The 15,168-nt window shown below is 41.3% G+C and overlaps 1 protein-coding gene across 1 annotated transcript; it reads right to left on the bottom strand.

Moving 5' to 3' along the window:
• Positions 1–236: 236 nt before the first annotated feature.
• ACTL6B (actin like 6B) lies at positions 237–6,563 on the bottom strand. Its single transcript, XM_087919002.1, has 5 exons — positions 6,455–6,563; positions 4,865–4,945; positions 3,757–3,852; positions 2,021–2,107; positions 237–358 (listed from the first exon to the last, which is right to left on the bottom strand). The coding sequence occupies exons 1-5, from the start codon at positions 6,554–6,556 to the stop codon at positions 278–280; spliced, it is 447 nt and encodes a 148-aa protein (XP_087775128.1). The 5' UTR covers positions 6,557–6,563; the 3' UTR covers positions 237–277.
• Between the last annotated feature and the right edge of the window lie 8,605 nt (positions 6,564–15,168).

The raw sequence follows: 15,168 nt of genomic DNA, 5'->3' as shown, positions 1-15,168 counted from the left end.
ACCAAAAAAAGACCCCCACATTTTTTATTTCTCTTTTCCTTCCCTTCTTCTCGTTTCAGGCCTTCCCAAAGCAAGCAGAACCGTTTGGAAGACCTCGGGGTGCCCCCTCCCTCCCCAAAGCTTCCCCAGGCAGGAAAATCGGGTGCAACGGAAAATAGGCGAAGGAAGGTTGGGGAGGGGCTGGTGGGAGGAGGGGAGGGAGGATTTTGCCCACCCACCCCCTCCGCCCCAGGCCAAGAAGGGTTGTAGCAGCTCCGGAGACGGTGGGAGTAGCTACTCAGGGGCACTTCCTCTCTACACACTGTTTCCCTCCCTCTTCGTACTCCTGCTTGGAGATCCACATCTGTTGGAAGGTCCCCTGGAAAGAGGAAACAAGAGGGTGAGAGGCCCCCTCCCCAGCCCTCTCTCCCAATCCCACCCAAACCTCCCCTCCCCCGGCTTGGGCGGGTGGGGCTAGATGACCTCCAAGGTCCCTTTCCAACCCTTTGGGGTTTTTTTTTAAATTATTATTATTTTTAAAAAAAAACAAAACCAAATGACAACTCTCGATGGACATGAACCGCCTTTGGGTGGTGGTTCATCGGGGTGGGGCTAGATGACCTCCAAGGTGCCTTCCAACTCTTTATTTTTTATTTTTATTTAAAAAAAAGAGAGAAAATTACAACTCCCTAATGACATTAACAGCCTTGTTGATACTTAGATCTACTTTTATACCCAAACATCCATTCTTATTTCTGTCTTCCACCCATTTGTACCACTTATCCCAAATCGGGGTTGGGCTAGATGACCTCCAAGGTCCCTTCCAATTCTTTTATTTAAAAAACAAAATTACAACTCTTTATTGACATTAACAGCCTTGTTGATACCTAGATCTCCTTTCATACCCAAACATCCATTCTTATTTCTATCTTCCACCCATTTGTACCACCTCTCCCAAATCGGGTTGGACTAGATGACCTCCAAGGTCCCTTCCAACTCTTTTATTTTATTTTATTTTAAATTACAAATCTCTATTGACATTAACAGCCTTGTTGATACCTAGATCTCTTTTATACCCAAACATCCATTCTTATTTCTGTCTTCCACCCATTTGTACCACTTCTCCCAATTCGGGGTTGGGCTAGATGACCTACAAGGTCCCTTCCAACTCTTTTATTATTATTATTTTTAAAATTACAATTCTCTATTGACATTAACAGCCTTGTTCACACCTAGATCTCCTTTCATACCCAAACATCCATTCTTATTTCTATCTTCCACCCATTTGTACCACCTCTCCCAAATCGGGGTTGGGCTAGATGACCTCCAAGGTCCCTTCCAACTCTTTTATTTTATTTTATTTTAAATTACAAATCTCTATTGACATTAACAGCCTTGTTGATACCTAGATCTCTTTTTATACCCAAACATCCATTCTTATTCCTGTCTTCCACCCATTTGTACCACTTCTCCCAATTCGGGGTTGGGCTAGATGACCTACAAGGTCCCTTCCAACTCTTTTATTATTATTATTTTTAAAATTACAATTCTCTATTGACATTAACAGCCTTGTTCACACCTAGATCTCCTTTCATACCCAAACATCCATTCTTATTTCTATCTTCCACCCATTTGTACCACCTCTCCCAAATCGGGGTTGGTCTAGATGACCTCCAAGGTCCCTTCCAACTCTTTTATTTTATTTTATTTTAAATTACAAATCTCTATTGACATTAACAGCCTTGTTGATACCTAGATCTCTTTTTATACCCAAACATCCATTCTTATTCCTGTCTTCCCCCCATTTGTACCACGTATCCCAAATCGGGGTTGGGCTAGATGACCTACAAGGTCCCTTCCCACTCTTAATCTGGTCAGTCAGGAAGTATAAGCTTTCCTTCCAGACTTCCCACCCTCTTGCACGCAAACTCACCCCCACCCCCACGTACACACACACACTCTCCTCCCCTCCTGGGTCCCCCTCCCTCAATTTAACCCCCGACCCCCCCAAAAAACCCACCCACCCCCCAAAAATACTCACTAGAGAAGCCAGGATGGAGCCCCCAATCCATGGGCTGAACCGCCGTTCCATGGTGCTGTTGCTGGCAATCAGCTTGAGCCGCATGCTCTGCGGGACAAGGGGCGAGAAGAGGACGATAATTAAAGAGTCGGAAGGGACCCGGGAGGTCATCCAGTCCAACCCCCCCATTTCCTCCCAAGCAGGGAGATCCCCGACACCATTTCCTGACACAAAATGGCCGCCCAGGCTCTTTCTTGAAAAGTCTTCCAGGGATTGAAGCTGCCACAAATTTCTCTACTAACAGGATCGGAATAGAAGTCAGAAGGGACCCGGAGGTCATCCAGTCGAACCCCCATCCCTTCCCAAGCAGGAGATCCCCCGACACCATTTCCCGACACAAAATGGCCGCCCAGGCTCTTTCTTGAAAAGTCTTCCAGGGATTGAAGCTGCCACAAATTTCTCTACTAACAGGATCGAATAGAAGTCAGAAGGGACCCGGAGGTCATCCAGTCGAACCCCCATCCCTTCCCAAGCAGGGAGATCCCCGACACCATTTCCCGACACAAATGGCCGCCCAGGCTCTCTCTTGAAAAGGCTTCCAGGGATGTAAAGCTCCCACAAATTTCTCTACTAACAGGATCGGAATAGAAGTCGGAAGGGACCCTGGAGGTCATCCAGTCCAACCCCCCATCCCTTCCCAAGCAGGGAGACCCCCGACACCATTTCCTGACACAAAATGGCCGCCCAGGCTCTTTCTTGAAAAGGCTTCCAGGGATGTAAAGCTCCCACAAATTTCTCTACTAACAGGATCGGAATAGAAGTCGGAAGGGACCCGGGAGGTCATCCAGTCCAACCCCCTATCTCCTCCCAAGCAGGGAGACCCCCGACACCATTTCCCGACACAAAATGGCCGCCCAGGCTCTCTCTTGAAAAGGCTTCCAGGGATGTAAAGCTCCCACAAATTTCTCTACTAACAGGATCGGAATAGAAGTCGGAAGGGACCCTGGAGGTCATCCAGTCCAACCCCCATCTCCTCCCAAGCAGGGAGACCCCGATTTCTCTACTAACAGGGTCGTAATAAAGTCAGAAGGGACCCTGGAGGTCATCCAGTCCAACCCCCTTGCCCAAGCAGGAAGACCCTACTTGGGCACATGATCCGGTGGGGCTGGGCTAGATGACCTCTAAGGTCCCTTCCAGCTCTATTCTGATTTGCTGGAGTGATCTTGGGTTGAATATCCAGCAGGTTTTTTTTGTGTGGAAGGAGGAAGAGAACGGGCAGTTTGGGTGGTCAAGGGACACTGGAGGTCATCTAGTCCAACCCCACTTTCCCAAGCAGGAAGACCCTTCTTGGACGGGGGTGGTGGACATTGTCAAGGGGCACTGGAGGTCATCTAGTCCAACCCCTGCCCAAGCAAGAAGACCCTACTTGGGCGGGGGTGGACATCGTCAAGGGGCACTGAAGGTCATCTAGTCCAACACCCCCTGCCCAAGCAAGAAGTCCCTACTTAGGCAGCGGGGGACACATTGTCAAGGGGCACTGAAGGTCATCTAGTCCAACCCCCGCCCAAGCAAGAAGACCCTACTTGGGCGGGGGTGTGTGTGGACATTGTCAAGGGGCACTGGAGGTCATCTAGTCCAACCCCCTTGCCCAAGCAAGAAGACCCTACTTGGGCAGGGTGGGTGGACATCGTCAAGGTACACTGGAGGTCATCTAGTCCAACCCGCTTGCCCGGCCCGGTGGGGGGAGTTGTTCTCACCGGCGGGGTCTTCTGCGAGAGTTCCCGGTTGAGGCGGTCGGTGAAGCCCTGCAGGAGGGTGTTCCCGCCCGTGACGATGACGCTGCCGTAGAGACCCTGTGGGATTGGGGGAGGGGAGGGGAGGGGTCAAATGGGGGAGGGGAGGGCAGGAGGCCGGAGGGCTGAGCCTCTCCGTCCGCTCGGCCCTCCTGGGCCCCCAGGCCCCCCTCGCCCACTTCCTCCCTCCATTTCCTGTCCTTCCCTCCTCCTTCCTCCCTCCCTCCCTCCCTTCTGTGCCTTTTTCCTTCCTTCCTCCATTTCTCTTTCCTTCCTCCCTCCTTCCTTCCTTCTTCCCTCCTTCCCTTTGTACCTTTCCTTCCTTCCTCTATTCCTCTTTCCTTTCCTCCTCCCTCCCTCCCTTCTTCCTTCCTCCATTCCTCTTTCCCTTCTTTCCTTCCTTCCTTGCCCTTCTTTCTTCCCTCCTCTCTCCTTATTTCCTTCCTTCGTTCCTTCTTTCCTTCCTTCCTTCTGTGCCCTTTTTTCCTCCCTCCCTCCCTTCCTTCTTTCTTCCTTCCCCTTGTACCTTTCCTCCTCCCTCCCTCCCTCCTTCCTTTAGTACCCTTTTTCCTCCCTCCACTTCCTTCCTTCTTTCCTTCCTTCCTTCCTTCCTTCCCTCCCTCCTCCTCTCCACAAACCCTCTTCCTTCCTTCCTTCCTTCCTTCCTTCCTTCCTTCCTTCCTTCCTTCCTTCCTTCCTTCCTTCCTTCCCTCCCTCCTCCTCTCCACAAACCCTCTTCCTTCCTTCCCTCCCTCCCCTCCCTTCCTTCCTTCCTTCCTTCCCTCCTCCTCTCCACAAACCCTCTTCCTTCCTTCCTTCCTTCCTTCCTTCCTTCCTTCCTTCCTTCCTTTCTTCCTTCCTTCCTTCCTTCCTTCCTTCCCTTCCTTCCTTCCTTCCTTCCCTTCCTTCCTTCCTTCCTTCCCTCCTCCTCCTCTCCACAAACCCTAGTCCTTCCTTCCTTCCTTCCTTCCTTCCTTCCTTCCTTCCTTCCCTCCCTCCCTCCCTCCCTTCCTTCCATTTTGGGGTGGGGAGGGGCACCTGGGAGACCGGGGGGGAGGACGGACGGACTGACCGGCCGGATGTCGATGTCGCACATCCCGATGCTTGTGGTGACCACGTGCCCAACGCCCAGCATGGTGTTTCCAGACAGGCCCTGAAGAGACAGAGAGCGGTTGTGTGAATGAGGGTTTGCGTGTTTGTGTGAATGTGTGGTTGTGTCTTTCATTGGGCCATCCAGGTCAGGGAAAATAAATACACGCATTTAGTCAAAATGAAAAATAAATAGACTATTCTATTCTGTTCTATTCTATTCTATATTCTATTCTATTCTATTCTATTCTGTTCTGTTCTGTTCTGTTCTGTTCTATTCTATATTCTATTCTATTCTATTCTATTCTATTCTATTCTATTCTGTTCTGTTCTGTTCTGTTCCGTTCTATTCTGTTCTATATTCTATTCTATTCTATTCCGTTCTGTTCCGTTCTATTCCGTTCTATTCTGTTCTATATTCTATTCTATTCTATTCTATTCTGTTCTGTTCTGTTCTGTTCTATATCCTATTCCGTTCTATTCTATTCTATATTCTATTCTATTCTGTTCTATTCTATTCTATTCTATTCTGTTCTGTTCTGTTCTGTTCTATTCTATATTCTATTCTATTCTATTCTATTCTATTCTGTTCTGTTCTAATCTATTCTATATTCTATTCTATTCTATTCTGTTCTGTTCTGTTCTGTTCTGTTCTATTCTATATTCTATTCTATTCTATTCTATTCTGTTCTGTTCCGTTCTATTCCGTTCTATTCTGTTCTATATTCTATTCTATTCTATTCTATTCCGTTCTGTTCCATTCTATTCCGTTCTATTCTGTTCTATATTCTATTCTATTCTATTCTATTCTATTCTATTCTATTCTGTTCTGTTCTGTTCTGTTCTGTTCTATATTCTATTCTGCGTTCTATTCTATTCTATATTCTATTCTATTCTGTTCTATTCTATTCTATTCTATTCTATTCTATTCTGTTCTGTTCTGTTCTGTTCTGTTCTATTCTATTCTATATTCTATTCTATTCTATTCTATTCTATTCTGTTCTGTTCTGTTCTAATCTATTCTATATTCTATTCTATTCTGTTCTGTTCTGTTCTGTTCTGTTCTATTCTATTCTATATTCTATTCTATTCTATTCTATTCTATTCTATTCTATTCTATTCTATTCTATTCTATTCTATTCTGTTCTAATCTATTCTATATTCTATTCTATTCTGTTCTATTCCGTTCTGTTCCGTTCTATTCTGTTCTATTCTGTTCTATACTCTATTCTATTCTATTCTAGTCTAGTCTAGTCTAGTCTATTCTGTATTCTATTCTATTCTATTCTATATTCTAGTCTAGTCTAGTCTAGTCTAGTCTATATTCTATTCTATTCTATTCTATTCTATTATTCTATTCTATTCTATTCTATTCTATTCTATTCTATTCTATATTCTAGTCTAGTCTAGTCTAGTCTAGTCTATATTCTATTCTATTCTATTCTGTTCTGTTCTGTTCTGTTCTATTCTATTCTATTCTATCCCCCCCCGCCATCCCCATCCCTGCGGGGGGGGGCCGCCCTCCTCCCCCACATCCTCTGCCCCCTCCCCTCCCCCCCGCGCCCCAAGTCACCTTCACGTTGGAGGGGTCGAAAAGCCCCTCGGGGATCCTCAACCGCTCCGCCCCGTAGTCCGTGTTGTAGCCGTTGGGCATTTCGTAGTGGACGGTGGGCATCTGGGCCGCCACCCTGCTCCGAAACACCCGGAAGAGAGAGAGAGAGAGAGAAATGGAGTGGGAAGGGAACCCTAGAGGTCATCTAGTCCAGCCCCGCCCCAGCCCCGCTTAAGCAGGAAGACCCCGACCCAGGGCCATTGAGAATAGAATAGAATAAACAGAGTGGGAAGGCACCCTAGAGGTCTTCTAGTCCAGCCCCGCTTAAGCAGGAAGACCCTGGCCCAGGGCCTTTGAGAATAGAATAGAATAAACAGAGTGGGAAGGCACCCTAGAGGTCTTCTAGTCCAGCCCCGCTTAAGCAGGAAGACCCTGGCCCAGGGCCATTTTGAATAGAATAGAATAAGAGTGGGAAGGTCATCTAGAGGTCATCTAGTCCAGCCCCGCTTAAGCAGGAAGACCCTGGCCCAGGGCCATTGAGAATAGAATAGAATAAACTGAGAGGGAAGTCACCCTAGAGGTCATCTAGTCCAGCCCCGCTTAAGCAGGAAGACCCTGGCCCAGGGCCATTGAGAATAGAATAGAATAAGAGTGGGAAGGTCATCTAGAGGTCATCTAGTCCAGCCCCGCTTAAGCAGGAAGACCCCGGCCCAGGGCCATTTTGAATAGAATAGAATAAGAGTGGGAAGGTCATCTAGTCCAGCCCCGCTTAAGCAGGAAGACCCTGGCCCAGGGCCATTTTGAATAGAATAGAATAAGAGTGGGAAGGTCATCTAGAGGTCATCTAGTCCAGCCCCGCTTAAGCAGGAAGACCCCGACCCAGGGCCATTCTGAATAGAATAGAATAAGAGTGGGAAGGTCATCTAGTCCAGCCCCGCTTAAGCAGGGAGACCCCGGCCCAGGGCCATTGAGAATACAATAGAAGAAACAGAGTGGGAAGGCACCCTAGAGGTCTTCTAGTCCAGCCCCGCTAAGCAGGAAGACCCTGGCCCAGGGCCATTTTGAATAGAATAGAATAAGAGTGGGAAGGTCATCTAGTCCAGCCCTGCTTAAGCAGGAAGACCCCGGCCCAGGGCCATTGAGAATAGAATAGAAGAAACAGAGAGGAAGGCACCCTAGAGGTCTTCTAGTCCAGCCCCGCTTAAGCAGGAAGACCCCGGCCCAGGGCCATTGAGAATAAAATAGAATAAACGGAGTGGGAAGGCACCCTAGAGGTCTTCTAGTCCAGCCCCCCCTTGCTTAAGCAGGAAGACCCCAACCCAGGGCCATTTCGAATAGAATAGAAGAAACAGACAGGGAATGCTGGAATGTTCATCTATCTATTCATCTATCTATCTATCTATATCTATCTATCTCATCATCTATCTATCTATCATCTCATCTATATCATCCATCTCATCTATCTATCTATCTCATCATCCATATCATCATTCATCTCATCTATCTATCATTCATTCATCCATCATCTATCTCATTCATCTCATCTCATCTATCTATCATCATCCATCTCATCCATCACCATTCATTCATCATTCATCATCTATCTCATCATCATCCATCTCATCCATCTCATCATCTATCTATCCATCTCATCCATTCATCCATTCATCATCTATCCATTCATCATCTATCATCTCATCTCATCTATCTCATATCATTCATCATCTATCATCATCTATCTCATCATCATCCATCCATCATTCTCATCATTCATCATCATTCATCTATCTCATCTCATCATCATCATCTATCATTCATCATCCATCATCATCATCCATTCATTCATCTATCTATCATCATCATCATCATCCATCTCATCTATCTATCATCATATCATCTCATCTCATCTATCTATCTATCTATCATCATCATCTCATCTATCTATCTCATCTCATCCATCTATCATCATCTATCTCATCATCATCTCTTCATCATCTATCATTCATCATCATCATCATCTCATCTATCTATCATCCATTCATCTCATCTCATTCATCTATCATTCTATCCATCTCATCATCATCTATCCATTCATCTCATCTCATTCATCTCATTCATCTATCTATCTATCTATCATCTATCTATCTCATCTCATCATCATCATCTCATCATCATCATCTATCATCTCATATCATCTCATCTATCATCATCTATTCATTCATCTATTCATTCATCTCCCATCATCATCATTCATTCATCATCATCTATCCATCATCATCTCATCATCCATCCATTCATCCATCCATCATCTCATCTCATCCATCCATCTCATATCTCATCTATCTATCATCTATCTCATCTCATCTATCCATCATCTCATCTATCTATCATCTATCTCATCTCATCTCATATCCATCTCATCTATCTATCTATTCATCTATCTATCTCATCTCATCATCTCATTCATCTATCTCATTCATCTCTCATCCATCATCATTCATCTCATCCATCATCATCTATCCATCTATCTATCTATCTATCTATTCATTCATTCATCATCATCTCATCATCCATCTATCTATCTATATCCATTCATCCATCTATCCATTCATCTCATCTATCATTCATCATCTATCCATTCATCCATCTCATCATCTCATCTCATCTCATCATCTCATCTCATCCATCATCTCATTCATCTATCCATTCATCCATCTATCTATCTCATCTATCCATCTCATTCATTCATCATCTATCATCATCTCATCTCATCATCATCTCATCCATCTCATCTCATCATTCATCTATCTATCTATCTATCCATCTATCCATCTCATCCATCATCATATCATTCATCTCATCCATCATCATCATATCATCTCATCTATCATCATCATCCATTCATCCATCATCTCATCATCATCCATCTCATCATTCATCCATTCATCCATCCATCTCATTCATCTCATCATCATCTATCTATCATCCATCTATCATTCATCATCATCTCATCTCATCCATTCATCCATCTATCCATCTATCTCATCCATTCATCTATCTATCATCATCATATCATATCATATCATCATTCATCTCATCATCATCATCATTCATCTATCATATCATCATCATCTATCTATCATCATCCATCTCATCTCATATCATCTATCTCATCATCATTCATTCATCTATCTATCATCTCTCATCATCCATTCATCCATCATCCATTCATCCATCATCATCATCTATCTCATCTCATCCATCTCATCTCATCTCATCATATCATTCATCCATCTCATTCATATCATCTATCATCATCATCATCATCTCATCATCCATCATCCTATCTCATCTCATCTCATCTATCATCTATATTCATCATCTCATCTCATCTCATCATCTATCCATTCATCTATCCATCTATCCATTCATCCATTCATCTCATCTATCATCATCATCTATCTCATCATCATCATATCATCATCTCATCATCTCATCTATCCATCTCATTCATTCATTCATCTCATCTCATCTCATCCATTCATCTATCATCATCTCATCATCATCTATCTATCATCTCATCTCATATCTATCCATCTATCATCATCTATCATCTATCATCCATCCATCTCATCATCATCTCATCATCATCTATCCATTCATCATCTCATCTCATCTATCATCTATCTATCTATCATCATCTATCATCTATCCATTCATCTCATCATCATCATCTATCTATCATCATTCATCATCTATCTATCTCATCTATCTCATTCATTCATCTATCTATCATCATTCATCTCATCTATCCATCTATCTCATCTATCCATCATATCATCTCATCTCATCTATCTATTCATCATCTCATCTATCATCATCATCTCATCATCCATCCATCTCATCTATCTCATCTCATCATCTATCATCATCATCATCATCATCATCTCATCCATCCATCTATCATTCATCTATCATATCATCATCATCTATCATCATCTATCTATCATCATTCTATCCATCCATCTCATCTATCTCATCATCCATCCATCATCATCATCATCATCCATCTCATCATCTCATCATCATTCATCCATCATCCATCTATCATCTATCATCATTCATCATCTCTCTATATCATCATCATCATCATCTATCATCATCTCATCTATCATCTCATTCATCATCTCATCTCATCTCATCTCATCTCATCATCATCTATCATATCATATCATTCATCTCATCTATCTATCATCTCATCTCATTCATCTATTCATCCATCATCATCATCTCATCTATCATCTCATCCATCTATCATTCATCCATCTATCTATCATCATCTCATCTATCCATCATCATCTCATCTATCATCATCATCTCATCTATCTCATCCATTCATCTCATCTCATCTATCCATCTCATCATTCATCATCATCTCATCTATCCATCATCATCCATCTCATCATCCATCTATCATCCATCTATTCATCATCATCTATCATCTCATCCATCTCATCATCATCCATTCATCATCATCTCATCATCTCATCTCATCTCATCATCTATCTATCTCATTCATCCATCATTCATCATCATCATCATCCATCTCATCATCATCATTCATTCATCATCCATCATCATCTCATCTATCATCATCTATCATCTCATTCATCTCATCTATCATCATCCATCTATCATCATCATCTCATCTATCATCATCATATCATCCATCCCATCATCATCATCTCATCATCTATCTATCATTCATCTATCATCTATTCATCTCATCTATCATCTCTATCATCATCTCATCATCATTCTCTCATCTATCATCATCTATCTATCATATCATCATCCATCTATCATCATCTCATCATCCATCCATCATCATCCATTCATCTCATCATCATCTATCTCTCATTCATCTATCCATTCATCCATTCATCTATCATCTCATCATTCATCTATCATATCCATCATCTATCCATCTCATCTCTATCTATCATCCATCCATTCATCATCATCTCATCCATCATCATCCATCATCTATCTCATCATCTCTCATCCATCCATCTCATCTATCTATCATCTATTCATCATCATCCATCATCATTCATCCATCTCATCTATCATCATCATCATCTATCATCTCATCCATCTCATCTATCCATTCATCTCATCTATCCATCTATCTCCATCCATCATCATTCATTCATCTCATCATCATCATCTCATCTATCATCTCATTCATCTATCATCCATCTATCATCTATCTATCTATCCATTCATCTATCCATCCATCATCATCATCATCATCATCATCATTCATCATCTCATCATCTATCTATCCATCTCATCCATCCATCATCATCATCATCCATCTATCTATCTATCTATCATCATCATCATTCATTCATCATCTATCTATCTATCTCATCTATCTATCTTCATCTATCTATCTATCTATCTATCATCCATCATCATCATCATCCATCTCATCATTCATCTCATCCATTCATCATCATCATCTCATCTCATTCATCCATCTATCTATCCATCCATTCATCTATCTATCATTCATCATCATCATCCATCCATCTATCTATCTATTCATCATCATCTATCATCATCATCATCTATCTCTCATCTATCATCATCATTCATCTATCTATCTATCATCATCTCATCTCATCATCTATCATCCATCTCATCATCTATCTATCATCATCTCATCCATCTATCTCATCTATCCATTCATCTCATTCATCATCCATCTCATCATCTCATCATCATCATCCTCATCTCATCTCATCATCATCTATCATCATTCATCTCATCATCTCATCATCTCATCCATCATCATCCATCATCATCTCATCATATCATCATCTCATCTATCCATCTATCATCCATCTATCATCATCTATCTCATCATCCATCATCATCCATATCATCATCTCATCCATTCATCTCATCTATCTATCATCATCATATCATCTATCTATCTATTCATTCATCCATTCATCTATCTCATCTCATCTATCCATCATCATCATCATATCATCTCATCATTCATCATCATCATCTCATCCATCTCATCCATTCATCATCATCTCATCATCATCTCATCCATCCATCATCTCATTCATCATCATCATCATCATCATCTATTCATCATCCATCTATCTATCTATCATCTCATCCATCTCATCATCTCATTCATCATCATCTCATCTATCATCATCTCATCCATCTCATCTATCTCATCCATTCATCCATCATCATCATCATCATCTCATCCATCATCATATCATCTCATCATTCATCTCATCTATCTCATCTATCTCATCTCATCTATCATCCATCTATTCATCTATCTATCTATCATATCCATCTATCTATCTCATCTATATCATCTATCTATTCATCTATCTATCATCTCATCTATCATTCATCATCATCTATCTATCATCATCTCATCTCATTCATTCATTCATCTATCCATCTATCTATCATTCATCATCTCATCTATCATCTATCATCATCCATCTATATCATTCATTCATTCATCCATCTATCTATCATCATCATCATTCATTCATCTATCTATCTATCTATCATCCATCCATCCATCTATCCATTCATCCATCCATCCATCCATCTCATTCATCCATCATCTCATCTCATCATTCATTCATCATCATCTATCTATCTCATCCATCTATCATCCATCCATTCATCTATCTATCATCATCCATCCATCATCATTCATCTATCTCATATCATCTATCATATCATCTCATTCATCATCTCATCATCTATCATTCATCCATCTATCTCCATCATCTCATCCATCTCATCATCATCTCATCTCATCATCTATCATCATCATCCATCTCATCCATCCATCCATCTATCATCATCATCATTCATTCATCATCTCATCTATCTCATCATCATCTCATATCATTCATCATCATCATCTCATCTCATCATCATTCATCTATCCATTCTATCCATCTATCCATCATCTCATCATCATCCATCTCATCATCATTCATCATCATCCATTCATCATCATCTCATTCATTCATCCATCTCATCTCATCTATCATCTCATCCATTCATCTCTCATCTCATCTCATCATCTCATCTCATCTATCTATCATCCATCCATCCATCTATCCATTCATCATCTATCCATCATCATCCATCCATCTATCCATCTCATCTATCCATCTCATCCTATTCATCATCCATCTCATCTCATCATCCATCATTCATCCATCTCATCTCATCTCATATCATCATCCATCTCATCCATCCATCTATCCATCTCATCATCATTCATCTCATCTATCATCCATCCATCTCATCTATCTCATCATCCATCTCATTCATCTATCCATCATCATCTATCATCATCTCATTCATTCATCCATCTATCATCTATCTCTCATCATCATCATTCATCCATCATCCATCATCCATCTCTCTCATCTCATCCATCTATCATCCATTCATCTCATCCATCTATCATCTATCATCATCCATCTCATCATCATCATCTATCATCATCTATCTATCATATCTATCTATCATCATCATCTCATCATCCATCTCATCTCATCCATCATCTCTCATCCATTCATCTCATCATCATCCATTCATCATCATCATCATCATCTATCTATCATTCATCTCATCATCTATCTATCCATCTATCCATCCATCTATCTATCTATCCATTCATCTATCTATCATCTATCATCATCATCTATCTCATCCATTCATTCATCCATCATTCATCATCATCATTCATCTCATCCATCTATCTATCCATCATATCATCTCATCATCATCTCATCATCTATCTCATCATCCATCATCATCATTCATCTATCTCCATCATCATCATATCATCATCCATCTATCATTCATCATCTCATCATCATCATATCATCATCTATCATCTATCATCCATCATCTCATCATCATCCATCATTCATCTCATCATCCATCTATCATCCATCCATCTATCTCATTCATCCATTCATCTATCATCTATCTATCTATCTATCTTCATCATCATCATCATCATCATCATCTATCTCATCATCCATCATCTCATCCATCTCATCCATCATCCATCTATCATTCATCTATCATATCATCATCATCATCATCATCTATCATCCATCTATCATCATCATTCATCTATCATCATCATCATCTATCTATTCATCTATCATCTCATCTCATCATCATCATCATTCATCTATCCATCTATCTATCTATCATCATTCATTCATCATCTCATCATCTATTCATCATCTCATCATCTCATCCATCTTCCATCCATTCATCTCATCTATCATATCATCTATCCATTCATCATCTATCCATTCATCTATCATCTATCATCATCTATCCATCATCTATCCATCTCATCATTCATCTCATCCATCTATCATCATCATCATCTCATTCATTCATCATCATCTCATCCATCTCATCATCCATCTCATCATCATTCATCATCCATCATTCATCATCTCATCATTCATCTCATCATTCATCTATCCATCATCATCATCTCATCCATCTCATCTCATCCATCATTCATCTATCTATCTCATCATCTATCTATTCATTCATCATCATCTCATCCATTCATCTCCATCATCTCATTCATTCATCTCATCTCATCTCATCATCTATCCATCTCATCTATC

The sequence above is a fragment of the Pseudonaja textilis genome, unplaced genomic scaffold (genome assembly GCF_049901715.1).
Source record: "Pseudonaja textilis isolate UNSWEBS1 unplaced genomic scaffold, rPseTex1.2 PTEXSCF23, whole genome shotgun sequence".
Taxonomy (NCBI): Eukaryota; Metazoa; Chordata; class Lepidosauria; order Squamata; family Elapidae; genus Pseudonaja; species Pseudonaja textilis.
This window is presented reverse-complemented; position numbering and strand designations above follow the sequence as displayed.